General features: G+C 63.5%; 6 protein-coding genes across 6 annotated transcripts; 4 read left to right on the top strand and 2 right to left on the bottom strand.

Annotated features, from left to right (window-relative positions):
* The first annotated feature begins 101 nt into the window (after nucleotides 1–101).
* CHLRE_10g429450v5 (uncharacterized protein) lies at nucleotides 102–6,743 on the top strand. The gene is made up of 8 exons (XM_043066615.1): nucleotides 102–353; nucleotides 467–478; nucleotides 610–647; nucleotides 876–897; nucleotides 1,310–1,471; nucleotides 1,575–1,756; nucleotides 1,901–3,619; nucleotides 3,803–6,743. Exons 3-8 carry the CDS (start codon nucleotides 614–616, stop codon nucleotides 4,702–4,704), a joined length of 3,021 nt encoding a protein of 1,006 aa, XP_042920012.1. The 5' UTR covers nucleotides 102–353; nucleotides 467–478; nucleotides 610–613; the 3' UTR covers nucleotides 4,705–6,743.
* Nucleotides 6,744–6,745: 2 nt separating this feature from the next.
* On the bottom strand, nucleotides 6,746–11,144 carry CHLRE_10g429500v5 (uncharacterized protein). Its single transcript, XM_043066616.1, has 2 exons — nucleotides 10,955–11,144; nucleotides 6,746–10,828 (listed from the first exon to the last, which is right to left on the bottom strand). The coding sequence occupies exon 2, from the start codon at nucleotides 10,758–10,760 to the stop codon at nucleotides 8,313–8,315; it is 2,448 nt and encodes an 815-aa protein (XP_042920013.1). The 5' UTR covers nucleotides 10,761–10,828; nucleotides 10,955–11,144; the 3' UTR covers nucleotides 6,746–8,312.
* A 287-nt stretch (nucleotides 11,145–11,431) lies between these two features.
* CHLRE_10g429550v5 (uncharacterized protein) lies at nucleotides 11,432–13,303 on the top strand. The gene is made up of 4 exons (XM_043066617.1): nucleotides 11,432–11,592; nucleotides 11,660–11,756; nucleotides 11,823–11,868; nucleotides 12,035–13,303. Exons 2-4 carry the CDS (start codon nucleotides 11,687–11,689, stop codon nucleotides 12,183–12,185), a joined length of 267 nt encoding a protein of 88 aa, XP_042920014.1. The 5' UTR covers nucleotides 11,432–11,592; nucleotides 11,660–11,686; the 3' UTR covers nucleotides 12,186–13,303.
* A 48-nt stretch (nucleotides 13,304–13,351) lies between these two features.
* Nucleotides 13,352–16,524, top strand: CHLRE_10g429600v5 (uncharacterized protein). Its single transcript, XM_043066618.1, has 5 exons — nucleotides 13,352–13,520; nucleotides 13,592–13,740; nucleotides 13,811–13,880; nucleotides 14,116–14,182; nucleotides 14,385–16,524. The coding sequence occupies exons 1-5, from the start codon at nucleotides 13,479–13,481 to the stop codon at nucleotides 15,944–15,946; spliced, it is 1,890 nt and encodes a 629-aa protein (XP_042920015.1). The 5' UTR covers nucleotides 13,352–13,478; the 3' UTR covers nucleotides 15,947–16,524.
* Nucleotides 16,525–16,621: 97 nt separating this feature from the next.
* CHLRE_10g429601v5 (uncharacterized protein) lies at nucleotides 16,622–22,493 on the top strand. Its single transcript, XM_043066619.1, has 9 exons — nucleotides 16,622–16,943; nucleotides 17,097–17,257; nucleotides 17,529–17,637; nucleotides 18,065–18,130; nucleotides 18,466–18,628; nucleotides 18,814–19,990; nucleotides 20,255–20,354; nucleotides 20,586–20,777; nucleotides 21,336–22,493. Exons 1-9 carry the CDS (start codon nucleotides 16,701–16,703, stop codon nucleotides 21,594–21,596), a joined length of 2,472 nt encoding a protein of 823 aa, XP_042920016.1. The 5' UTR covers nucleotides 16,622–16,700; the 3' UTR covers nucleotides 21,597–22,493.
* A 122-nt stretch (nucleotides 22,494–22,615) lies between these two features.
* Nucleotides 22,616–25,771, bottom strand: CHLRE_10g429650v5 (uncharacterized protein). Its single transcript, XM_043066620.1, has 7 exons — nucleotides 25,514–25,771; nucleotides 25,307–25,367; nucleotides 25,056–25,107; nucleotides 24,661–24,762; nucleotides 24,311–24,504; nucleotides 23,479–24,030; nucleotides 22,616–23,236 (listed from the first exon to the last, which is right to left on the bottom strand). Exons 1-7 carry the CDS (start codon nucleotides 25,522–25,524, stop codon nucleotides 22,889–22,891), a joined length of 1,320 nt encoding a protein of 439 aa, XP_042920017.1. The 5' UTR covers nucleotides 25,525–25,771; the 3' UTR covers nucleotides 22,616–22,888.
* Between the last annotated feature and the right edge of the window lie 130 nt (nucleotides 25,772–25,901).

The raw sequence follows: 25,901 nt of genomic DNA on the forward strand, positions 1-25,901 counted from the left end.
CCCGAGTCCGAGAGTCCCACGACACGGGACAGTCAAGTGAGTGCTACACCGTTGATACTCCTGATATACGATACAACGGTTATGCCTCAACTTCGGGAAAACGCAAACGCGCTACGACAGCTAGTTGATAATTAGATGCGAGGCAACGATATTGCTGCTAGCCTCCCCAGAGTAATCACATACATGTAGGAGTGAGGATTTAGGCTTCTGCGTTTGGTAAGCATGGACGGCGCGGTGCCGGGCGACCAGGAGGACTACTCCTTCCTCGAGCTGCCGAACGAGCCTCCGCCGCGGCAGTCTAAGCTGCCGTGGACATCGTGTGAAGAAGCAGCGCTGTGTTATTTGCACTCGCGGTGGGTCGTTATACACACTCGGACCATTGATGCAGCCTGCTGCTGCACGGTTCTGGGCTGACTGTTCCTCGGTGTATGACGCCCAACGCTGTACTTTCCTTGCAATGAAACAGGCTGGGAAACAGGTTGGCACTGCCGGCTACGACGACGCAAAGCGATGGGGCATTGGTGCAAACGAACTGTTGTTCAACCCGCCGCGCACATCACGAGCTTGTCGTGTGCCAACACAACATGGCCGCTCGCTGACGTCTTGCAGGTGGATGATCATTGCGACGCACTATGAAGGCCGCAGTGGTAGGTCTTTTGCCGACTGCGGTCACGGGAGCCTTCCCGTGCCCCCCCCCTCGCAGCGCGCTGGCCATAATTGAATCAGCGAACTCGCTGTAATAAGTTGCTCGGTTGTCGCGTCTTACAAGAGCAGTCGACTCGTGTTTTGTTTGGACGCCAGGGAAGAACTTCACCCATTTTTCACAGTCCTATGAAACACCTGGTTTTGCCCCCACCCCGTTGCCCTGCCTGTAGAGAGTGACGTGAAGAATTACTGGCAAGTATTGGCCAGCACAGTCGTGACGGGAAGCGATTGGGCAGGCTGTGATGCGTCCAGTCTTGCGCCTCGCGGCCACGCCCGAATGGCGCCCTCGTCCTGGACTCGAACCGGGTGCCAAAACTGCACATACCGGTTTCGCGGCGTCGGCGCGGCTGGTCCTGAGCCAGACCTTTGCCGAACTCCTCTGACCGCATAGCCGCAAGGTCGTGCAGCTGCCGTACAACTCTTGCGGTGGCCACGAGTCTGGCGCTGCGGAGTGTACAGTTTGCCCCAGCGGCAAGCTTGCTTGATTGGACAGCAGCGCCACATGACTTGCATCGGGGCTCTGCCGCTGCAGCTGCTGGCACCGCTTCGGCCCACCGTGCTGCTGAGCGCCATGGCCCCGCTTCCCCACTGCTGCGCATTGCAGGCACAGCACCATCCGCGCCAAGACTCCCACCCGGCGCAGCGCCCTCCTGTACACCTACTCGCGCTCAGTCAAGGACACACGCGACGACGTGAACGCGCGTGCGGCGATGCTGTCCAAGGCGGAGGCGAACGTGCGCCTCACTGTGGCTCAGCTGGTTGGCGGGTAAGGAACGGCCTGACACCGGCGGAATCTGATGAGTCATGGCACTTCTTCTGGGATGCCCTTCAGACCCTAAATCTCCCACATCTGCCGGGGTTTATTCCAGGGATCCTTCAATCCTGACGGAGGTGCCGCTGCCCCTGGCCGCCACGTCGGCTTACGGCAGCAGAAGCGAGGAGGGGACGCAAGTGGCCGCGGCCGAGGCTGGTGTGGCCACGGGAGCGGCTGCGGCTGACGCGGATGAGGATGCGCAGGCCCATGCAGGCGGCAGTGTGCGGCTCAAGTCGGGTAAGCGATGACCGGGGGTGCTGCTGTATATGTGGCGTTTTGACGCGGCCACGGGCTATGCTGCATGCGCACTCGTTTCATAATGATGGCAATACGTCCACTGGGCTCACACGCCATGTTACGCACCGCCTGCCACTACTGCAGGAACCCAAGCCCCAGCGGATGCGGCAGCAGCAATGGCCAGCCCCCCGCCACCCAACGCGTTCCAGTCAGCACAGCCGGCTCAGCCGCCGCACACGCCGCTGCCGCCACAGCAGTCGCCGGCGCGGCCCCAGCTGCCCAGCCGCCAGCTCAGCAGGAGCGGCGCTCCCTCCTTTCGAGCCGGCGGCCTCGTGCCGCGCGGCAGCATCGGCGGCAGCGCCTCCTTCCTCGACATCGGTAGCAGCGGCAGCGGTACCGAAACCTTTCTGGATGCAGCGGCGCCCTCCTGCGGGCTTGCGCCCAACGCCTTGAGCTACCTTGACGGTGTGCCGCTGTCAATGCCAATAAGCCACCGGAACAGCAACAAGCGGCTGCAGCGGCTGAGTGCCAGCACGCCGCTTGGGCAGGGTGACGGCGGCAGCGCACCGCCAGTGATGATGATGGGCGGGGGCGCAGGTGTGGGCATGACTATGGCATCTGCTGCATTGGCGGCGGGCGCTGGCAGCAGCGGCGTGGACATTGCCTCAGAGCCCATGGTGCAGGCGCTGCACTCGCAGACCCACTCGGGGTTGCTGGCGGACTTGTCGGAGCCCCTCGTGAAGCCACGCCAGCAGCAGCAGGTGGCAGCTGCGCAGGCGCAGTCACCGGCGGCCCTCTCGCAGCTGCACAAGCACGCAGACAGCATCCTGCATATTCAGTCGGCGCCGGGCTTGGTGCAACAGCAGCCACAGCCACATTTGCTGAAGTTACAACAGGAGCAGCAAGAGCAGGAGCGGCTGTTGCTGCTACTGCGGCAGCGGATGCAGGCTCGGCAGGAGCAGCAAGCCATGGGGCAGATGCTCGGCGCCGCAGGTGCGGGCGCTGCCGGCGCCTATGGCATGGACTTGGATGTTTCCACCTGGGGCCTGCAGCACCAGCAGCAGCAACATCAGCAACACCAGCAGCAGCAACAGCAGCGCCCGTCCCTACCGAATGCCTTCCTCGCGCAAGCCCAAACCGGCGTGGGCCTTGGGCTGCACGCGTCACAGCAGCTGCAGCTGTCAGAGCCACAGCAGCAGGTGCAGATCGCTTTGTCGGCTGGCTTCCGGAGCGAGTCGTTGTTCGCGTGCTTGTCGGCACCGGCCGGCCGCGCCGCTGGCGCAGACTCCTCATGTAGCAGGCTGCTGGGTGCGGCTGTGGGGGATGTGCTGATGCAGCCCCAACAGCAGCAGGAGCAGCAGCAGGTGCTGAACCCATCGGCTGCTGTGATGATGCAGATGGCAGGTCTGCAGGATACAGGGCCGGTGATGTCGGCAGCACAGCAGGCGGCGCGGTTGGCCTGGCAGGAACAGCAACAGCAACAGCAGCACCGGACAAATGCAGCTACTGGAGGGCACTGCGGGCTGCCAGGCGGGGTCTTGTTGGACCCTTTGGCTGCCCTAGACGACATCGACGAGAGAGATCCCGGCGGAGTGGCTCTGCAAGTGGTGATTGGTGCCGAAGACGCGGATGGTGGGGATGGCGCGGCCAAGGCGGCTGCGCTGCTCAACTCCTGCTCTATGTGGGACGCAACCGATGCGGACGAGCAGGCTGAGGCGCAGGCGCGGGATGCGCCGCAGCAAGCGCGACAGCAGCAGGTGCAGGACGGCGCGATGGCGCAGGGCCCGCAGCAGGGCACGTCGCCGGCTGCTGGCACCGCTGCCGCTGGGACCCCTGATGGTGGCGCGTGCGGCCTAGATGCAGGTGCGGCGGAGGTGGCATGGAATGGCATGGGCGGGGCCGGAAATGTCTCGTTCGCCTGGGTGTCCGTTGTACGGTATTGGCGGTTTCGCTTCCGCGCTGCTGATGCTTCGCTTGTGTTAGATAGTTTCACCCGCATGAACATCAGCACCCCGTGTGCCGTGCGCTGCCGCCCTCGCTCCTCAGGAGCTCCAAGCCTGCTCTTCGCGCGCGCAAGCGCGGGCGAAGTGCTTCAGCCCACTCAGCAGCAACCGTCGCAGCAGCATAAATACCTGCTGCAGCACCTCCCCAAACGCCACATCTCTACTGGCGCTGATTTGTTTCCACTGGCCAGCACAGACCGCGCTAGCGGCGCGGAGCCGCACAGCATGAGCGCGCTAGCCTCCCCGCCGATATCAGCAGCTGCAGCGGCTTTTGACGGAACCGCTGCCTCAGCCTCATTGGCCGGCGGCTCTGAGAGCCGTCTGCACCTGTTTGTGGGCTTTACAACCAATGGACTGGGAGTGCGGCTGCTGCCACCGTCGCAGCCCTCACAGCGTGCCTCTGTTACCAGCCTGTACGGCTCATGCGACGTATCGACTGTCGCGGCGGTTGGCATTTCTGGAACCGCCGGCCACATTGCGCACACACCAGAGCCGGCCACGGCGATCACGGCTGGTGGCGAGTGGCAGCTCGCGGCCGCCGACGCCGCGCCCTTCGACCGCGGCACGGCGGGTGCAGCCCGCGTTGTGGGCGGCGGCAGCGTATCGCGTCTGGGCAGTGTCAGCGGCCAGCTCCGCAACAACCCGCTGCTGTGCGCTACTGCGTTGCCTTTCCTGACGGCACCGGCGACCTGGCAGGCCAGTGTTGCGGCGGGCGCGGGCTTGCTGCCATCATCGGTGGGCAAAGAATCCGTGCTGCAGCAGGCTGCGGTGGTGGCCCAGCAGCAGCAGCTGCCGCAGCTGCCGACGACTCCAAGGGAGTCCGTCGGCCGCCTGAGCCTGCTGCAAGCAGTCACAGACGCGGGCTGCGTCATGGGGCTGGGCGCCGAAGACATGGCGGAGCTTGGCGTGGACCTGACTGACATGGACTGGGAGGGAGGTGCCTGATAACCCACTGGCAGCAGTCGTCGGCGCTATCGACTCCGCGTACCGGTGCTGGCCAGTGGCTGGATTGCTCCGGCTGCTGATCACCTCTATGTTGGAGAAGAGGCGCTATCGCGCGAGCACTGCTGGCGGCGGCAGTGAGCACAGCTCCGCCGGCGGTTGGAGGTAGCTAGCTGCGCGGCGCCGCAGCATGCAGGTTGCGCGTCGGCACGGGGGCACAGGCCCGGGAACGGGCAGCAGAAACACAAACCAGGTTCGCGAACACCGGGCATGAGCTTGGCTGCAGTCCCGGCATGCATGGGCTTGTGCGGCGAGTGGCCTGCCGTGTCACGCACGTGACAGCAGGGGCAGCTGCCCTCGCGTGGCCTTGCCCTCTGGAGGAGGCGAGGCAGGTGGGTAAATAAAGCGCTCGTCCCCGCCGCCAGTTGCCGCAATTTGTGATGTTTACGATGTCATGTCATTTATGCACGTGGCTGGCATGACCAATGGGGCTATGGCGGGGGAATGGGAACTACCTGCATGGCACGCATGCACGTAGTTGGCACAGCAGGCCTGCTGGTGGCCGTGACGAATGCTTAGATAGCAAGACGCAGTCCTGCCTGCCACTTCTGGAGCCAACTGGCAACCTGCTGAACTAGGGAAGAGCAAGAGCAGGCTCCATGCCTGCGGCACGCCTGAAGCGCGTGTGCCTTGTTAGGCAACCGTTCGCGTGTTCCCTTGCTTGCGGCAGCGTGATATTGCCCCGTAAGGAGGCCTGCTCGAGGTGAAGGTGTCTTAGGCTAGGTCGGGTTGGCGGGCCAGGAATCCGGATTGCCCGTGGGGCCGGAACACATGCTGTGTGAGGTGACCGTTGTTGTCCCTTGCTATGAGCGCACTTATTCATGACGCTCGAACACATTGCCAGTAGTTGCAGAGTCAATCTGCCGTTTACGTGTCCAAGGGCCAGGGAAGTCTTGCGCCCGTACGTGCACAAGACTAGTTTTTAAGTATGGTCTCGTAAGGTGCTGTCCGCGCTTCATTTTCAAGGAGAACTGTTGCCTCTTATTGTTTGTGGAATCCTAGCTAAGAACGCATGCCGTTGGAGTTTGACCGCCTGCGGGCGTTTGTGCGTGGTAATGCACAGGGGTATCAACTCCACTACACTTACCCGTGACCCCGTTGCGCACTGGTATGCAATGATTGCACGAGGAACTGGAACACTTGCCTTATTGCGTTTGGCACAAATTGTATTGTTTGTGAATACCTGCACCGCAATCGTGCATGGGTAGGCAGGCAGTGAGTTCAACCAGGCTGGCTGGGTTTATAGATACGCTGATACGGTATGTCCATGCGTGGTATACAATCGTGCAAGGATTGGGGGTGCCAAGTCCGCGTATCCGTCGTGGTTTTGACTCAGCTCGCTTTTGTAGTGGTGCTTCATTACTGGGCCACCTCTTTTGACGCGTGTTGGGATGGATGCCGCTGCGGCTGATTTTACGGATGGCGCACGGCGAGCCGGGCGGGCAAGCGAGGGGCAAGGGAGGGGCATGGGAGCCCCCGCCGTGGAACCGTGAGCAGGTCGTGGCCTTGGGCCTTCCTGATGCAGCGAGTATGGGGCGACGAAGTGAACCTCAAGCAACTAACTGAATCTATGCGGTGAGCAAGCAGACATCGAGCAACAAATGGGGATGCGTGGTGGGCAGTACTGCGCTTACTTGCTTCACTTGCACGGATGCTTACACCGCCGTGCCAAAACGGATTCGTCCCGGCTGCTCTTTGAGTGTTCAAGTAGGGATTCTGGTGGCAGGTTGCTTGCGCTTCACTGCTTGCTAGCCTTGAGCATTGCTACACAACGCTGGCAAGAAGCTCATCATGTGGTTTGACGTTCATCAGACTGTGAATTGGAAGACAGTGGGGATGGGGGACTTAGGGGGGGACTTAGGGGGTGACTGTGAGCGCGGCAAGGTACGCTTCCTGGTTTGGGGTTGGTTTGGAATAGCTGTCTGCATGTTGCCTGCATGACTCTGCTTTTCAATGCAGACAAAGTCAGACCATTAATGCACGCTCGTTGGCGAAAGAATTGACGCATGCGGAAGTCAGGCGTGGCCTGCTTCCCTGAATTGGCTCTTACTACATATGGCTCGTGTCACTGACAGCGGTGGACAACCCCGACCGAAACCATTTTAGGTGTCATAACTGCAATGCGTACAGCTTCGCGCATTCGTGTGTGGGTACAGTGTGCATGGGTGGCGAGCTTACGAATGCTGGCCTGGGGTCAGAGCTGGCAAGCCTTTTGTGATCCTAGCCCTGAGGCTTGGTAGCAAACGTCAAAGGTAGCGGATGTCCTGACATTCTTAGATTTCCATTCTTGAACTTTGTGATGTCTTTGCTAAGGCCCGTGGTTGAGGCGGTCCACGCCGCGCTGTGGTGGGTGGAGTGTTGGTCGATGTTGAGTGTAGTGGACTCTGCAGTATGTGGCTGAACGGCATGCAAGGCGCTAGCAGCCCACTTTGAGTCACAGGGTAAGCATGAGCAAGGCTTGAAGTTGCACATGAAGAGGATCCTGGCGGGTGGTGGACAGCGCCCGATGTCAGCTGGCAAGCGCTGGTGTCTGCGTACCCTGTCTGGGGTGTCGTGATTAGTAATGTACGGATTAACCGGACCATCTGGTCGTGATCCCGGAAGGCCGTGTGCCTGATGATTGTGAAGGGTCGTCTAAAGCATCACGTAACCACGATTGCGTCTTCCAGTAATCGCGGTAGCTGTGCGGCGGTAAGCAGTGAGGCCTGAGTGAAGTTTGTAAGGGAAGTAAGGATTAGGTTGGCAGATAGGTGCCCGCCACTTCACGAAACCGCACGTGTGGAGCAACCAGGAACCGTGTTTGGTTGGATTTAGTTGTGTGGAGGCTTGCTTAAATAATACAGAACGAAGCCAAGGAGCAATAGCAAGCATAGCATCGGCAGTACGGTAGGCCCCATGCATGCAGCAGCATTGGATCTGATACTACCATTCCCTGGATGCCTGCTGACTGCATGCCCGTGCAGCGGCTTAGTTCTTTGTAACATGTGAGGAGCGTGAGCTGCCGCATAGGAGGGACTGCGCCATCTTGGCTGCTCTATGGGCCTCAAAGCCGACACACAGCGACACAGCCTGAACCGGAAGACATGATGACCAGCAGTAGACCCACAGCGTCCCACTCTACAGGACCTTCCATAGGAGGAAGCTGCCCTCTCCTCCTACATTCCTCATCCTTGTGAGCGCACGACTTGTGCAAACACACATTCACCAGCCCGCCTACATCTTTGCGTGCCCTCGAAACCAGTGGCAGGAGGAAGGGTGTGGGCGTGTGGTAGGATGGTCGCGTGCAGCGATGCAGACGCGCATGCCTTACTGATACCACGTCACAGGCTTACTCAGGCATCACCATTTACGCGACAGCCTTACTCAGCCATCACCACTAACAGGACAACCACAGCAGTACGGTCGCGATGTTCTTTGCAATCCATCCAGTGACGCGCCTCCTAGTTGCAGCCGGTGGGCGAAACCAACACCCTAGATCAGGACCGCACCACATGAGCATTTACAGGCACTACGCACGGTATGCAAATGTGCCCAAGCAAAAATCGCCACAGCTACACCTTGTCGCCGCCACGCGGGGTCTCCGCACGCAGCTCCAACGCCACGCACGACCGCCGCCGGCGCCGCAGCTCCAGGGACTCGGCAAGCAGATCTGTGTAAAGGCTGAACGCGTTGCCGCCGCCGCTGGCTGCAGCAGGCGCCGCCGCCGTGGCTGTAGCTGCGCCTGTAGCGATACCTGCAACAGCCACCAGTGCCACCCGCTCGGCGCTGTTGCTACTGCCGCTGTTGCTGCCGCCGAGCCTGTTGGCGCTGCCGCCGCTGTTGGGCGTGCTGGCACGAAGGTTCCTCCAGCTCCGCGGCGACACGCCCGTGCCTGCTGGGGTCCGGCGGGCGGCCTGCGGCGTGCCTGCTGCAGCGGCGGCGGCGGCGGCCATCGCTGGCGGCAAGGCCGCATCGGCTGCAGCGGTCGTTACAGCCGGGAGCAGGGAGGGATGAGCGCCGCCACCACTGGGGCTGGCAATGGCGTTCGGCGGCAGGGTCGCGGCCTCAGCAGCAGCCGTGAAGATGGATGCGGATGCGCCGCCGCAACCATCATCACTAGCACCGTACGGTCGCACAGCACGGCTGCCTCCTGCAACGCCAGCAAGCGAGGCCAGCACATCTCCAGACGGACTGCTGCTGCTACTGCCGTTGTCGTTGGCGTTCGTGCCGCTGCGCTCCCTCCAGCTGCCGCCGCCGCGCCGCCGCCAGCTGTAGCTGCTCCGTGCGGCGTCCGCAACACTCCGCGGGAGACCCGCTACAACGTCGCTCTCACCACCTTCGGCACACCAGCCGGCAGGGGCAGTGCGGGCAGCGACCACAGCCGGTGCTGAAGTTATGGCATCATCGGCCTCACCGCCGCAGCCGTCAGCAACCACCAGCGGGTGCAGTGGGGCGTGAGGGAGCACTCTGCTCCTGTTGCTGTTGGTGCTTGTGCGGGGGTCCGACGCAGGAGAGGTTCGTGCGGTGGCCTCACTGCCACAGCTGCTGATGGTCCGCCGGCTCGATGTGATGGTGGTGAAGTGACTGGGCCGGTCCTCAAAGAGCCCTGCGCCAAGCTCTCCATTTTCGCACCGTGTGGGGGTGTCGATGGGTTTGGGTGCAACAGCAGCCTCAGGGCTAATGGGAGCCCGCCCGCGGCCGTCGGCGCTACGCCTGTCCGCTGCTCCAGCACCGCCCTCAGGACTCATGTTCTCGGCACTCGCACCCGCGGCCGCACCCACAGTGGCGGCGGCGGCACCGCCTGTCGCGGTTGTCCCATCAGTACCGGGCGATGTGGCGGGAAGGAACAAGTAGATGTAGGCGGCGAGTGTCACGGCGATCACCACCAGGGCCCCGCAGAACGTCGCGACCGCCAACACCGCAATGCCACCCTTGCTGCTCGCAAGCCAGCTCTGGCGCGGCGGCGCCGGCGGGTGCTGCCCGGGTGGCGGCGGCGCTGCGGTAATGCCGTTGTCGCTCATGACTTGGGCCAGGCCCTCAAACGGGTCCCCAAGCTTCCAGGAGGCGGCACAGCCCGACAGGTCGCCGTTGGGTCTGGGGCAGCCGCCGCCGCCGCCAGGTGCCGGCACAGAAGCCGATGGCGTGGCGCTGGCGTTGAAGGTGGCATTGGCGGCGGAAGGGCCAGCAGCCGCGGCTATGCGTGGTGGTGACGGCGGCAGCGGTGGTGCGCCAAGGACGCCCTCCTGGGTCGAGGCACGCCAGCCCTGGCGCCACAGCTGGCCCAGCACGCCACCGGCGCTGCCGCCGGCGCCGTCGCCGCTGTCACCAGGCGGGGCGGGCACAGGCGGCGGTGGGCTCTCATCATAGCCCGCGGCGCCATACCAGCCATCAGCAGTGATCTCAATGGAAGCATCGGTGATGGTGTTGGGGTTTGCAGCCCCTGCCGGCAGGCTGGCGCAAAGGAAGGGCGCTGTGAGGCTGGTCAGGGTGCTTGCGTCGTCGCAGGCGAACCGTGCCCAGCAGGGGTTGCTGCCAAGCACCGCCGCCGCGGCAGGGCGGCAGGAAGCCGCAGTCGCGCCCCCATCTGACGGCTGCCCTGCAGCCGCAGTCACGGGTGCCGTGTACGCGCCCGGGCACCAGGCAAGCATCTCCAGCGGCAGCGGCAGTTCGCCCATCCACACCATCTGCTCCTGCCGCCGCTGCTCCTGCAGCAGCTGCTGGTTAGCGGTCGCATCAGGGCTGCCGCTGCCGCCGGATGGGGAAGCTAGGGAAGCGGCGGGGGCGGCGGCGGCGGCAGCCATGGCCATGGCAGCTGGATCCAGCGCTGCCTCGGACAGCTGTGGGCTGCCAGCACCACCCATTGCAATGGCTGACGCCCCGGTGTCGGCTTGCAGGGCCCCGGGCGGCATGCGGAGCGCCTGTTGCGCGATCCACAGCATCACATCAGGCTCCAGGAGTGACGCGGATGCCAAGCGGGAGGAAGTGACCGCGCACCAGCGCGCCGCGCTCGAGAACGTCATCGGGAATGGGACATATGTAAACGTGATGCCGTTGGAGACGTAGCTATGGACATGAGCGCGACTGGGGCCTGCGCAAGGGACGCAAGCATTCGTTCTGACATGTCATGTCAAGCCCCAATCCACGAACAAGCGCCCGTAGCCGCAGAAGTCAGCCGGCCGAACTGGTAAGACGCGCATTGTTTGATTGTACCCACCAGAGTCCTGCGACGCCGCCGTTGTCGCCCAGGCCGCGCTCAGCAGGAGGCATCCTAACTGCAGACATCCACGAAGAATGCGCGAGAGGGAGGTCGTCATGGCCCACGCGGCATAAGGACTGTACTTGTACATACTAATATTATGGCGAATTGCTTGGATACAGCAGTTGCCTGGCATTGCGCGATGAAGCGATGCCGAATCGGCGGCAATAGCGGCGTACGGCTTGCGGTCGGGCTTGCATCTTGCAGTCGGGGGTACTGAACGACGACGCTGAAGACATCAAACCTTTCATCGCTGCGAATGTGAATGCGACTCGGTGCATGGGCGCGCACGCGGGGGCCTGTGGCACAGGAGGTGGTGGCATCGGGTGGACTGGGCAACAGGGGGCAACCAGGCACGGTATGGCGATGATGGATCGGCAGCGCGGCACGAGCGAGTTACTGACGCGTTTGTAACAAATGCCTTAATGTTAAACATAGCCCAAACTGCCCAAACGTGCTAGTACCTGCTGTAATCACCTTGGTCGTTCTGAATACAAGGCGTTCAGTGCGTTACCGTAGCTTAGTGGTGCTGTATATCAATTTGGAAAGCTATGGTCGGAGGGTTACGTGTCAAGCTTGTGCGTTGGGGCTTCAACGTGAGTCGCTCGGCGCAGCACTGCTTGCTGGAGCAGTGCCGTCTGATGCAAACTTGATGATCTGCAGAAGCGACCATTTTACGTCCTGTCGATAATGGAGAAGCGGCAAGCGCGGAACTCGGGCGTCCGAAAAGAAGACGTCGGCTGGTGGGACCCGAATCCTGGTAAGGGACGGTGCGCTTGACATTGATAGTAATGAGATGCGACTGACACCCTTGCGCCCGGCGCAGCTGCTGATGGCAACATGCATCTAGGCCTCAACTTCGACCGCCTCAAGTGAGTGTTGGGGCCGATGGCTTCCTGCAGCGGCTTGACGCTACTGGGGCTGAGGTCAGGGGCACGCCAATTGGGGTTGGGCTGGGGCCGGCGGGGAACCCAGGGGCAGGCGGGGGAGCCGGGCGTGTGAGTGTGCGCCGTGTGCATGTTTGTACGTACCTGGCAGGTACTGGCTTACCGCGGGAGCCAAGCCCACGGACAAGGTCGCGGAGCTGCTGGGACACGCGGGTGTGCTGCCAAAGGTGCCGCAGCCGCCCCATTACAACCCGCGCGACCCGAAGGATGATACGAAATGGCGGCCAAACGAGGACAAGTAGGCGAAATGAGCAACAGCAGGCGCAGGTGCAGGAGCTGAAGCCGCCACCGGGGGCTGCACGTGCAACTGCCTAGGAAGCCAGCGTCCAGGTGCAGAACTCGGTCGGTGGGCGCCAGGCCTGGCATGTTCCACCTGCCACGCATGTGGAACAGCAACAGACGCGCTGCCGCTATGCGCCGACTGCGTTCATAGCGCGTGCGGTTCGTCATGCCAGGAGTGGTCTGGCAGTGGAGACAGCCTGGCTGGTCGCGCTGGTGGGATGCGGAAATACTCGTGCTCGAATACCACCTCCCAGTGACTGAATTACGGTACTGGCATGATATTCTGCGGCTTCAGTGGCTGTTGTGGTTAGCAGTTGTGAAGGGGCTACATCGGCACGCTGGTGTCATGGGTGCGGCGGCCAGGGTACCGCGGCCGCGTGTGCCGATGTGTGGGGAATGAAATTGATGAGATAACTTAATCCTATACTTAAGAACGCTGCAATGCTGTGAACGGCACTGTGTTTCACGCTTGCCGGATGTGTGTTTGTGGGGAGCGACATGCAGCACCCGTTGTATGCGGAGGCGGTGCTTGACGGGGCTGCAAAGGAACAACCCTTTTGGCACATGCGAAGGAATTGCAGCTGCATACGGTGAAGTGACAAACCGTACAGTTGATCAAGAGTGTGGCCCATCCTGGAGGGTGCAGCAGGATGGTGCCTGAGCACGCGTTGTGGAGCACGGTAAGGAGGCACGAGTCGGCGTTGCGCGGCTCGCATGGCGACGGCTGGGCGTTTGCGCTATGATTTGCTGGGGCGTCATGCGCCAGCTAAGCAGGGACATGCCTCGCAATGGCCATGGCATAGGGCGAAGGGGGCGGAGGCGAGGTGGTTGTGGTGCGGACGTGAGGGCGCGCCGTGGGGGCCTTCAATCGGCGCATGCGGGGGCAGGCGTGCGTGTTGCGGCCAGGCTCAAGCATATGCATTCTTCATGGAAGGTTGCTCTGCGTTAATAGCGCTTGGGATGCAGATGCCGGCAATCCTGTGAGGGAGAAGAGGTGTGAGAGGCCCGAGGGGTGAACCGGAGCCTGGCCGTCCGATGCCATGGCCAAAAGCGAGCAGTTCGAAGAGACTCTGTTTCACAACCCTTCATCATACACTGTCGCCCAACTATAATACGAAGATTTAAGTAGGTCAGACTATTTTAAGGACCAACAAAACGGCGCCGGAACATGGACCTCAGGACTGCGAGCAGCTTGTTGTAGCGTCGCCAAGCGGACGCGTCCACTGCAGTTACTCCAGGTGCAGAGCAGAATAATGAGGCGCCACGGATTGCAGAGCCCTCTGGACCCGCACCAGGTGCGTCAATGAAGGGAAGCGCAATGACAACGTGGACCGAACTGACGCCTTGCCTTGCCTGAACGTTGCAGCTTGCATCATGGCTGATATTCTTTGCGCTGGTGTCCGGCGTCTATGCGTTCTATATGCCCTTCGTCGAGGACGCGGGCGCTCGCTGGTTTCTGGTCGCTCTGTACAGCCTTTTGGTGATAGCAATAGTTGCACTGGACCTATACACTAGGTGAGCCTGGATGTGACTAAACTGGCCTCGCCAGGAACAGTCGCTAACCTGCATTCCGCGCGTGCTGCAGCTACCTGGACCCGTCGGATCCGGGCCTGATGGGAGCAACGGATGGGGAGTTCTTTTGCGGCCTTTGTCAGGTGAGGAGCTTGCGGCGGAGGGTGCTGGCAGTGGGCAACCGGGCGGGGGGGGGGCACGGCGCGGCCGTGGGGACGGCAGTGGCGTGGGACTACACTGCGGGTGGGGGCCGGCTGCGCACTCGGGGTCTGTGTTGAGAGTCGCGAAGGTAGTGTGATGTGACATGGCTTCTACATACAGTGCCGTGTGCCCGCTTGACGAGAGCCCCCGCGTACCGGTATCACGACGTGTGCCCAGGCGAGCGTGGCGCGGAGCAGCAAGCACTGCCGCGCCTGCGACCGCTGTGTGGAGGGCTTCGACCACCGTGAGTTAGCGGCGGTGGGGCGGGTCCACGACTGCGTGGATGCTTTAGATGCACCGGCTCTACAGCAGGCACGTGCTCATGGTGTCATGCTGCTTCTGCACGTCCAGCGTTAACCACGCCACAGCACCGCACGCATAGTCGCATACCGCTCATGTCTGACCTCGCGCTTGTTCCCGCACTGCTTTTGATAATGATTACGCAGATTGCAAGTGGCTAAACAACTGTGTGGGCGCAAAGAACTACTGGCACTTCTTCGCCCTCATCAGCAGCACCGTCAGCCTGCTCACGCTGCAGCTGGCGTGGGGCCTGTGGCTCTTCATCATCTCCTTCACGCAGAAGCAGGAGATGAAAGGGCGCGTGGCGGAAAAGTACGGCAGCAGCGTAGTGTACGGTGGCTGGCAGGCGGCGCTTGCGCTGTACATGGCCATGTTGGTTGCAGCGGTTGTGATGCTGGGCGAGCTGTTCTTCTTCCATGTCGTACTCATTAGTAAGGGCATGACTACGTACGACTACATCATCGCGCAGCGCGACGCCAAACTGGCGGCGCCGCCGCCGTCATCGGGCGACGGCGGCGGCCACGCGCACGGCCTCAAGGCCTGCAGGTCCAGCCGGGTAGCGGACCAGACCACGGCCAAGCGCAAGGTGCGCGTGGGCATCAACCCCTGCGCCGCCATCAAGACCAGCAAGCCCATCGGCAACCCGGCGCATTACGGAAAGGCGGCTGGCGCCGGCGGCGCAGCCGCCTCCGCCGCAGGCGGCGGCGCGGCCGCCGGCCTGCACGCGGCCGGCGCTGGCGCCGGTTCTGGCAAAGGACTGGAGGGCGTGGTGGGCAATGGCTCGCTCAAGGGCAGCCTGGGTATTTCGGACAAGGCGGGGGCGGGCAGCATGCAGGACATGGTGGCGAGGGCGGTGGCGGAGCAGCACCACCACGCGGCCAAGGCCGGGCTGGGCGCCGATGGCAACTTTGACAGCGCCCTCATCTCGGCGCTGCATGGAGGAGCAGGAGCAGGTGCTGGTGCCGGTGCCGGCGGGCTCAGGGAGCCGGCGCTGCTGGGCGCGGCGGCGCCGTCGGGGACGGTGTCGGCACAAGGCTGCGTGCCAGAGTGCAGCGGAGAGCACCGCGGCGGCGCTGGAGCCGGCGGCATGGATAGCTCGAGGCAGAACTTTACGTCGCTGGCGAGTCAGTCGCCGCCGCCGGCGCCCTCGGCGCACCACCAACACCACTACCACCAGTCGCCTGGGAAGGCGGGGCCGGGGCCAGGGTCGCATGCAGCGGCCGCAGCGGCCGCGGTACACGGGTCTCCAGCGCGGTCGCCGGGGCAGCTGACGTTGGGCGTGTCTGACACGCCACCTGGGTCGTCAGGGCCCACGCCGGCGCCGGCGCCCAGCAGCAACGCTGCGGCAGGGAGCTTTGATGCAGCGCTGCCGGCGGTGGCGGGGAGACATCTGGGCGGCCAGGCGGCCGCCGCCGCAGCGACTGGTTCGCCCGCTGCAGCGACGCTAGTTGCAGCTCCGCACCCGCCGCCGGCAGCGGCGGGCTCGCCAGCGCTTGGTATGCCGCCGGCATCGGCGCGCGTGGGGTCATTGCCGCCGATTCGGCTACCGTCGGGGAGCGGTGCCGTGCCGGCGAGTCCTCCGCCGGCGTCGGCCGCGCAAAGGAGTCTGATGTTTCCAGCGAAGACTCCCAGCGGCAACGCCCGGGGTGCTGCCGAGGCGCGGGCATTTGGCGGCGGCCGGGGACAAGTGGCTGTCATGCCGGAGTGAGCTAGCAAGGACCCTGCATCTTGTACTCAGTTATGAGTCAGTCATAACTGACAGCCTTGTACTGCATTTACTCTTTGTTTGGGGTGGACGAGTGCTCAAGAACGTTACGTAGCTGGTCTGGCGCACTCTCTGAGCGCGTGAAGATGCAAGCCGCGCGGCGAGCGCTCCTGGACCATCCTTTCGGAAGCGCCTCTCGCTGATACGAGTGAGCTGTCTGGAATAGATTGCATTTATGCATGCTATGTATGGTGTGACTGATTTGCATAGTGAACTACTCCGGCGGTGGCAAGGCAACCACTGCGTTCAGGGCCTGTGTCAGGAGACCGTACCGTGTGCAATTGGGTTTGCGTCGGTTATGATGATGGTGTGCCGTTGCTTCGTACTAGCCAGTGTTATGCAGCGGCGAAGCGACCCTACATGACAGGCGTCAGGGACTGGGCGTGTGGAGCAAGGGTTGGATGGAGGGCTGGCCTGGGCGGCGAGCGCATTGCAAACATATGCGTCGCGCCTAGAGCACGATTGTTGTACCTTTTGCATTCTTCGAGTATGTAGCAAGGTATATGTAATGCAAGATAAGCGACGACACTCGCTCACGGTCAGCACCGCTGCCGCCGCTACCCAGTCGCATACACTGTTCTTTCTCCATATTAGCAGCGACATTCCGCTTCGTTCGCTCTGTACTCAACATCCTACCGTGTCTCCTGCCTTATATGTCGAAATCGACTAGCCCTTGAGAACATTCTATTGAGCGGCAATGGGTGGGTTTGGAGCTCCCGATCGTGGTGGCTCGCGCGAAAGTAAAAACTCTAGTCTGAGAGCCAACAAAAAGAATGCGGCGAAGGCGCTGAAGGATGGGGAAAAGCCGAAGACGCAGCGGCCGACAGTGTCAGAGCGGCCTCCTGCCGCGCTGCCACCTGAGCCGGACGCAAAGACCGCATCCATTGTGGATGCGGGAGCACAGCTCGCGAGCAGGCAGTTCGACCGCGACCAGCAAAAGGCAAGGACTCCGGTCGCCGACTCCCGTCACCTGCCCCTGCCCGTGTCGCGCCGGCTGACCCACGGCCCACTCCACAATGTCTGATCGCTTCTTCCTTGTCCTTCCTCCCTTCCCCCTTCCCAGAACTAACGCAAACAGTTTCCGTCCATCCAGGTGCTGCAGCGCGCGGGCAACTGCGGCGTGGGCCCCATCCTGACCTACACCACCGACGACTCCAAGTTGGAGGCGCTGGTCCGCACAGCCAAGGAGAACGCGGGGGCGGTGTACTGCATGTTGGGCGTGCACTCCGACAACATCAAGCGCGCAAATGACAGGTGGGATGTCATTGTACTGTGAATGAGTGTGATGATTGGTGTTGTCGGGTGCGTGGGGAGGCGGTGTGTTGGGGAGAGGGGCGTGCATGCAAGTGTCCGGATGTGGGGGACGAGGCAAGCTGTGGGACTCCGCCGGCGCCCGCCAATACACACACACACACACACACACACACACACACACACACACACACACACACACACACACACACACACACACACACACACACACACACACGCACATTCGATGACGCGCCCTAGCACCCGCCCCCAGGCTGGCTCCCGCCCGGCTGGAGTCGCTCAAGGACCTGGCTCTGGAGGGGTGTTGTGTGGCGGTGATGGCGGGGCTGGCGTTCCGGGATGTGGGCATACGGTATGCGCAGGTGAGGGCAGGGGGAGGGGTTGCAGGGGATGCAAGGTGCGGGTGGACGCAGGGGGGATGCAGGGAGTGCAGGTAGTGCAGGGAGTGCAGGGGGTGCAGGGAGGCCGTGGGAGAGGTTGCAGGGGGTGGGGAGAAACGGAGGCCGTTGCCGCCGGGACGAGGGAGAGCGGGAGGGAGGCAGGAAGGCCCGGGGGCGCGATGCAAGGAGGGGGAGACCGGCACGGTGAGGGCTGGGAGTGGGGTGGGGTGCTTGGCAGCCGGGCTGCGCGGTTGGGACAGCAGCGGTCGGGGAGGACAGAGGACGGCGCGTTGGATGGAGTTGCTGTTGCAGGAGCTGGAGTTGATGCCGCACACCATGCGGTATGTACACACACACATCGCTTTTTTTTAAACACACACACATTGCCAACTGCTACCAACCCCCACAGGAGCGCGCCCTCAGTGAGCAGATGGAGTTGGCTGCGGCCATTGCGCTGCCGCTGGTGCTGTACGAGGTACGGGGCGGGCGGCTGGCACAGAGGGGGGCCGGGGGGGGCGGGGGGCCGGGGGGGGGGGGTGTGTGCAAGGATAAGGCGATGGGAACAGGGCAAGAGCATTGGGAACAAGGGGGGGAGGAGGGGTAGCGTATTCCAAGCTCAGGTAAACCAAAGCCCAGCAGGGGGACACGGGGGCATGGGGCAAGCGGCCGGGAGGCACGTGGCTGGTGCAGGACAGGGGACACGGGAGGGACAACCCTCTGACTGAGGCGGGTTGACACATACACGCACACACAGCGGTCCGTTGTTCTTTTATAACACTGTACTTTCTTCCCCTGCGATCTCGAACACAGGTCCGCGCCTCGGAGGCGCTGGTGGAGCGCATAGCCGAGTTCCGGGCCAGCGGCGCCGGCGAGGGCCGGGCGGCGGCCACACCCATCGCCATCTTCAACTTCACCGGCAGCGAGGACGAGCTGCGGACCTACCTGGCGCTGGGGTGCTACATAGTGCTGACGGGTGAGAGGGGAGGGCGGAGCGGGTGGGGGGCACGGTGCGTGGGTGCAGGCGTTGGCAATGCCAAAACAAACGGAGGATGGCCCGCGTGCCCTCGCCTACGGAGCGGACCTCTACCCAGCCGCACACACGAAGCTTTCCCTCATGCATGCCGTCACGCCCGCTCCCTTTTGCCACCCTCTCCACAGGCCGCGTGTGCGACCAGACGGAGAAGGGCGAGCGGCTGCGCGAGCTCGCTGCGACCATCCCCGCTGACCGCCTGATCCTAGCCTCCGACTCGCCATTCGCCACGCCCCAGAACATTGATGACGTGTTTATGCGGGAGGGCCGCAACGAGCCCTCCAATCTGCCGTACTTGCTGACGGCGCTGGCGGCGGCGCTGGGGCTACCGGAGGCGCAGCTGGCGGCGGCGACGCGCCGCAACGCGTTGACGTTCTTTGGCATCCGGGAGGCGGCGGAGGCGGCGGAGGAGGCGGCAGCGGCGGAGGCCGCGGAGGCCGCAGCGGCAGGCATGGCGGCGGCGGCTGGCGCCGCGGAGGCGGGACCGAGCGGCAGCGGCGCGGCGGCGCCTGCGGCGCCAGCTGCGCCGGCGCCTGCCGGCGCCAAGACGCCAGCAGGCAAGGGCGGGAAAGCGGCGGCAGCGGCTACCGCTGCCGATGAAGAGGAGGAGGTGGAGGTGAAGTCGGGCAAGGGCGCGCGGCGAGGGAAAAAGGGCGGCCGAGGCGTGGTGGACAGCAGTGAAGAGGATGAGGGGCCTGCACAGGCGCGTAGCGGCGGCGCGCGGCGGCGGGGTGGCGCGGCGGCGGCGGCGCCTGCAGGGGACGCGGAGGAGGCGGAGGAGGACGATGGGGAGGAGTTGGGCCTGGCTCTGGCGAAGCAGCGTCGCAACAAGGCAAAGAAGGGCAAGGGCAAGGCCGGCGCAGGCAAGGCCGCGAACGCCTTTGCTCAGCTGCGGCTTCAGGAAGGCGAGGGCGAGGGCGGGGATGGCAGTGGGGCGGAGCAGCGGAAGGAGGACGGCGAGGAGGAGGAGGACCAGGAGCGGCAGCAGGCGTCAGAGGAGCGGGAGGAGGAGGAGGGCGCCAGCCAAGGCGAGGAGGACGAGGACGGGGACGGGGCTGAGGGCCGGGGCGCCAGCGGCGCCGGCGCCTCCACCTCCTCCCCCGCCGCAGCCACAGCCGCCGCACGCGCGCGGCGGCCGGCGCCGCGCAACTTCGTGGCGGAGTACGAGGCGGCGGCGGCAGCCAAGGGCCCGGCGACGGGGCCGCGCGTAAGCTACTCGTGTCGCGGCTGCCGCAGTGTGTTGTTCACAGAAGCCGACACCTTCCCACACCAGGACGACGAGCGGGCGGTGTTCGCCGCGACCAAGTGCGTGCGCGTGCGCGGGGGGAGCTGGGGTGCTGGGGTGGGAAGCCGTCTGAGCGTGCATCTGTGCGTGCTACTGCGTGGGGAGGGCATGGAGGTGAAGGGGGTTGGGGGTTTGTCGTAAGTGAGTACGGTATTGAGCAGGAAGGGGGAGAGGAGCGGGGCTTGCATCCTGCACTTGGAGCCGGCGATGCGCCTTACGTTGACTGCTGGTGGCGGCCGTTGCCGTGTGTTGCTGTGGCTGTGTCTTGCTGCCATTGCAAACAGGCCGCGCAACAAGAAGGGCCGAGGCAAGAAGGGCGGCGACGACGGCGGCGACGGGCTGTGCAGCATGCACTTCCTCAGCCACCCGCTGCCGTGGATGCAGGTGGGTGGCGAGGGGCCGAGGGCGGGTGTGCACGGCGGGGAGTGCTGCTGTGGAGGCAGCGCGGATCTCGGACCACTGCGGCGGATTAGTCCGGCGGCTTCCGCCCCTTGGCTGAGTACCTCACAGTGCTCCAGAGGGACCCGGCGTACCTTCCAGCCTGCGCCCCGTTTTCGGCCTGTCTCTTGTGCCGTCTGACACACCCCCTCGCCTCACCGCTCCCTGCTGCTGCAGTCCTGTATGCAGTCGGAGGGCGGCCGCCTCGGCGAGGGCCGACTGGACTGCCCCACCTGCGCCGCCAAGCTGGGCAAGTGGGCGGCGGGCCCGGGCTCCGAGGGCGGCGGCGTGGCGTGCAGCTGCGGCGTGCTGGTGCCCGCGCCGGCCTTTGCGGTGATGAAGGCGCGGCTGGACATCGTGGACTCCCAGGTGGGGTGTGTGGTGGGTGGTGGGTGGTGTGTGGGGTGGTGGGTGGTGGGTGGTGGGTGGTGGGTGGTGGGTGGTGGGTGGTGGGTGGTGGGTGGTGGGTGGTGGGTGGTGGGTGGTGGGTGGTGTATGGTGTATGGTGGGTGGTGGGTGGTGGGTGGTGGGTGGTGTATGGTGTATGGTGGGTGGTGGGTGGTGGGTGGTGGGTGGTGGGTGGGGTGGGTGGTGGGTGGGGTGGGGCGGGGAGGCGCGCCTGAGGCGTGTGGCTGTGCAGCCTGTGCGCGTGTATATGGCTGTGGGGGGGGGTTGTAGATACCAGCCCAAACTAAACCAACCCCAATGCAATAGAGCGAGGAGGAGAGCGTGGCGTAGAGGGGGGTGTTCGTAGTGTTGGCGAGTGGGTATACGATGTCAAGGGGCAGGCCGCGACACCGAGTCACACCAGTACATGTCATTCCGTGCATCAAGTTCCATCATACACGCATGCTAACCTGCCCAAACCTCCCTGGCCCCCACCTCCCTGCCCGGCCTCCCACGGCCCCTCGCCCACGCCCCCCACAGCTGGACATTGCCTCGGCGGTGCAGAGCTCCCTGAAGGCCTACGAGGAGGAGGAGGCCGCCGGCAGCGCCAGCAGCAGCAGCGACGACGACGGCGGCGGCAAGAAGAAGAGGCAGAAGCAGAAGCGCAACAAGACAGCCAATTTCAGCAGTTTCAGGAACAAGAACTTCGGGTTCCGGCTGAAGGACCAGAAGGCCATTGCGGAGACGGTGGCGGGCGGCGGCATGGGCGCGGTGAAGGAAGAGGGCGAGGCGTCAGATTGAGGGAGTGTCAACGCCGTAGTCACGGGATTGACATGTGTTGATGTTAATTGCGATGGGGTTCGGGCGGCGGGAGGTTGTGTACGGTGACTCTCACGGACAGAATCAGACATGGCGAAGGCCGGAGGAGTGCTGCAAATGGCATTTCCAAGACTGCTGCATGCTCTGAGCGAAAGGCTGATTGAAGGAGGACCGCATGGCGCATTGTGGGCGGCAAATCACCTCATTGGTCACGTGGTCATACGGGACTGGGGCCACCAGTGACAGTGTGATGGCGACAGTGGGCTGTAAGCAATGTTATGGCATCGATAGCAGGGGGGGGGGGTAGAAAGCTCAGATTCTTACCCCATGCTCAAAATTACAGAGCTTTAGGAGAGCATTATGCACGTACTTTTAGTTTTTTAAGGGGGTGTCTGGTGAGGAAGTTCTGGGCCGCCAAAGTTGGGGGGTCGGTCCTCGTCCCTGGGGGTCCGTCGGGTTTCGGGAGCCCATCCTGGCGGATTTCGGGAAGCGCCCCACAAGCAGAACTAGGGGCCAAACGCTGCAGTACAAGGCTCATATGTGCACGTTATGACGTAATAAGCACAAACAAAGCGTGGGAGGGCTAAGTTGCGCGTCCGGGCGTGGACATGTCGGGACATGTCTCCACATTCAACACATGCGGACTGACACAGCTGGGCTCTGAAGCGCTGGTGCGCACGAGTTCACGTCTAACAAGGCTGCCGATGCACATTGTCCATTCGTCACGCGGCAGAGAGTTGAGCGCGGGGTGGTCTGGGTCGAGGGGATTTCCATGGATAGGATCCCGCCGGTGAACGAAGTCTCAGAACAGGACCGCTGATAGCACGGAGTGATAGTGCTCGTCAAGAGGAGTCGATTGGCACCACTTTGGTATAAAATGGAGGGTTTTTAACCCCTGAACAACAAGGTTTTGTCCGTCAGGGGGTCGGTCGTCCCCTCAAGGGGGGTCCCGGGGGATTTCGGGGCATGGGGTCTGGCACTTTGTTTCCTACCCCCCCCCTGTCGATAGCCCCATTTAACATACCGTACGAAGCGCAGCCTGCGCAGTTACGCGCCCGGGCCAAGTCCCACATGGCTCGCTACCTTTCCCTTGCCGGCCAGCTCACCCCAGCTCGCCCTCAACCCTGCCCATCCGCCTCCCTTGCCAAGCAGCATCCCGCACCCATCCAACCGAACTACATGCACTCGTTTCTTCAATCAAAGCATCGTCAAAGCCTGCTCCCGGCCCGCCGCACACACACTGGCACACCGGCACGCAGCCATCCGCTCGCCCATCACGGCACCGCTGCTTCCACGCTGAACCTGAGCGCTGTGGCTCCCTCGAGCGCCCTCTCGCACAACCCCCGCAGCTCCACGGCCCCCAGACCCCCTCTCCCTCCCCCGCTCTCCCATCCTTTCCCACCACCGCCCGCACCGCCGCCCGCACCCACATCCACACCCACACCGATCGGTGTGGTGGCGGCGGTGGCGGCGACCACGCCCCGTGCGAACGCCACCGTGGCCGCCGCCGCCGCGGCCGCCACTTGCGCATTGGCGACGCCGCGGCCTGCGGCGCACATGGACTGCGCCAGTCCGTCCGACGTGTCCAAGAACTGCAGGTGGCCGGCGTCCGGCAGCGTCACCTGATCGAGATGGGAGGTGGAGGAATGATGGGGTTGATGGAGGGCGGCGGGCGGCAGCGAGGTCAGCAGCGGAAGGGTGTTGTGCTTATTCCCGGACCCGGCGGGCTTCGTGTGTGAGTGCATCTGTGTGCCCGCACGATGGACCCTGGTGCCTTCGACTGTCCCCGGATCCCCTACAGAGTACAGACGTCACCGCACACCGTCGCACATCACCGCATCCCACCGAATGGCGCGGAGCTCACCAGCACACGCGGCCCCGGCCATGCCTCGTAGAACGCCCGGAAGTTCTTGGCTCGCGGCACACAGTCACCGCCGCGGCCTGCACCCACCACCAGTGCCGGCAGCAGCTCTGTGATTCCGCCTGCCGCTCCCACACCCGCACCCGCACCCGAAGCCGCTGGTGCTTCGCTCGTGGCCGATGCAGCCGCCGACACGCCCACCCGGGGCGGTGTGGCCGCGACTGCGGCGAGTGCGGAGGGGTAGCGGGCTGCGTCCTGCGGCTCAAAGGCGCCGTCGGCTGGGTCCAACAGCACCACCCCAGCCAGCGGCAGTGGCAGCGGCAGCTGTGCTGAGGAAGCAGCCGCGGCAGAGGTGTGTTGTGGTGATTCTGTTGCGGTGGTTGTGCTCTGTTGCCTGGACGCCTGGGAACGGCGCGATGACGCCTCGTCGCCGCCTTCAACCAACACGTCGCCAACAATGCTGGCCAGGCCGCGCCGATCGGCGATGGCTACGGCGTAAGCCTCAGCCGCGCCGGCGGGCGCGGCCGCTGCAGCTGCTGCCGCGAGCACCGAGACCTGTGCACGGCGGTCCATTAGCGGGTGCTGAATCAGCTAGTCCAGCGTAACCCGCCGGGACACGACAGCATCACAAGCAGATGTGCGCCTGAAGAGCAGCTTAGGCAGCTTATGCACGCATGCATCTTGCTGTGGGCTACGCGCTTGCGATGCGCCGGAATGAACAGCTTCCGAGAGCGCTGTCGCCGCCACCACCATTCGCCGCCGCTGCTGCTGCTACTGCTGCTGCCATGCAAATGCCCCAGCTGCATGATTACCACCGCCACAGCGGGCGCCTCACCTTGGCGCCTCGGGAGTGGCCAACCAAGAACACCGGCCCCACAGCCTGCTGCTGCTGCTGCTGCTGCCCCTGCCGGCCCGCCAGCAGCTCCGCCGCCCGCCGCCACACCTCCGCCAGCAGCCGTACGGAGTCGTTGTCGTCCATCAGGTACGACAGGGTTTCAAACGACTTGTCGTACGACACCACCACACAGCCTGCAGCCGGCGTGGAACGCGGGCACACTGCTGATAGCGGCATGCATGCGGGCTGTCGTGGCGGCAGGCAGGCGGGTGGGCCTAGATCAGCATGCTGCCACGTGCAGATGTGTGTGTGTGTGTGTGTGTGTGTGTGTGTGTGTGTGTGTGTCGCACCTGCCGCCGCCAGCTGCTGCAGCAGTGTGCCGTACGCGGCCGCCGGCGTTAGGAAGCCGCTACTGAAGATGAGCACTGGTGCTGGCGCCGCTGAGCCTGCACCTGCATGCAAGAATGCGTGGCGCCATGATGGCATAAGTGTATTGCATCCCTTGCACACTGTCTGGGATCACTGTGGCCGCCAGTGCAAACTTCCCCGCATCTGCAGACCGCCACCAGTCTTACATTCACGCCTTGTACACGACGCAGCGCGCAGCAAGGTAAATCCACCCCTGTTATTCTTGTAGTTTCTAGGTCTTTAAAATCATGGGGAACGAGCTTGCAGCCTCTGCTTTCCAGCCGACCCCTCCCGCTGATAGCCTGGCCCTGGACACGGTCCATTCCGGGCTGCATACCCGCTCCGTCGCCGCCACAGGACAGCCCGCGCACTTCCACTGGAACAGAGACCTGTTTGTTATACGAGCGGTACAAAAGGGTTCAATGGTGGCGCAGATGCCTCCTTGAATGTTGACACACAGCTCCCATGTATGTGCTAGTGGAGCAGTGGGGCATACTGCACGGGCATACTGCCGCCAGGCGTACTTGAATGCGCAGCGTACATGCCTATCCTGCAGCTCCCAGCCCAGCTCATTCCAGCCCCGCTGACCTTGCGTGCAGCAGTTTCATCCTCCTCTCCCGTTCGATCTTTTACAGTCACATAGGAGAAGCTGAATGTGAAGGAGGCTTGGCCAGGGGGGCACCCGAGGGCTTTGCTCACAGGGGCTGGCCGTGCGACCGTGCTCGTTGGCGCTGCCACCACAGCCACGCTGCCACAGACGCCCAGCAACGCCGGAGCAGTGGATCCAGCTCCGACTAATGCGGCATGGTGCAATAATGTTCGGCGGCTTAGTCGGGTGTCAGTGAGTTGCGGCTTGCTAGACTGCAAGCAGTTGCAAATTGCAGTGGCGCGCCGTGCACTAGCATCGCGCGCCCACGTTAGGTGTGCTTGTTTCATACTTAAAATTAATGGTTTGATATAGTGTTTTTTGACCGAAAAATATCGTCGAACTTGCACTCGTGTGTCCGTCGACCTACATCAACATGTTGTACACTTTGTTCAAGCAGCGTTACGCAAGTCCTTTCATGTGGTATTAAGTTGTTGCCGGGTGGACTTGTCATGGCAGGGGGGCCGTGAAATCCCTTGGGGGCGGGCCTGGGGGGGGGAGGGGCGTTGTGGCGATCGTGGGGACCGAGTCCGGTGA

This window comes from Chlamydomonas reinhardtii, chromosome 10 (genome assembly GCF_000002595.2).
Source record: "Chlamydomonas reinhardtii strain CC-503 cw92 mt+ chromosome 10, whole genome shotgun sequence".
In the NCBI taxonomy this organism is placed as follows: Eukaryota; Viridiplantae; Chlorophyta; class Chlorophyceae; order Chlamydomonadales; family Chlamydomonadaceae; genus Chlamydomonas; species Chlamydomonas reinhardtii.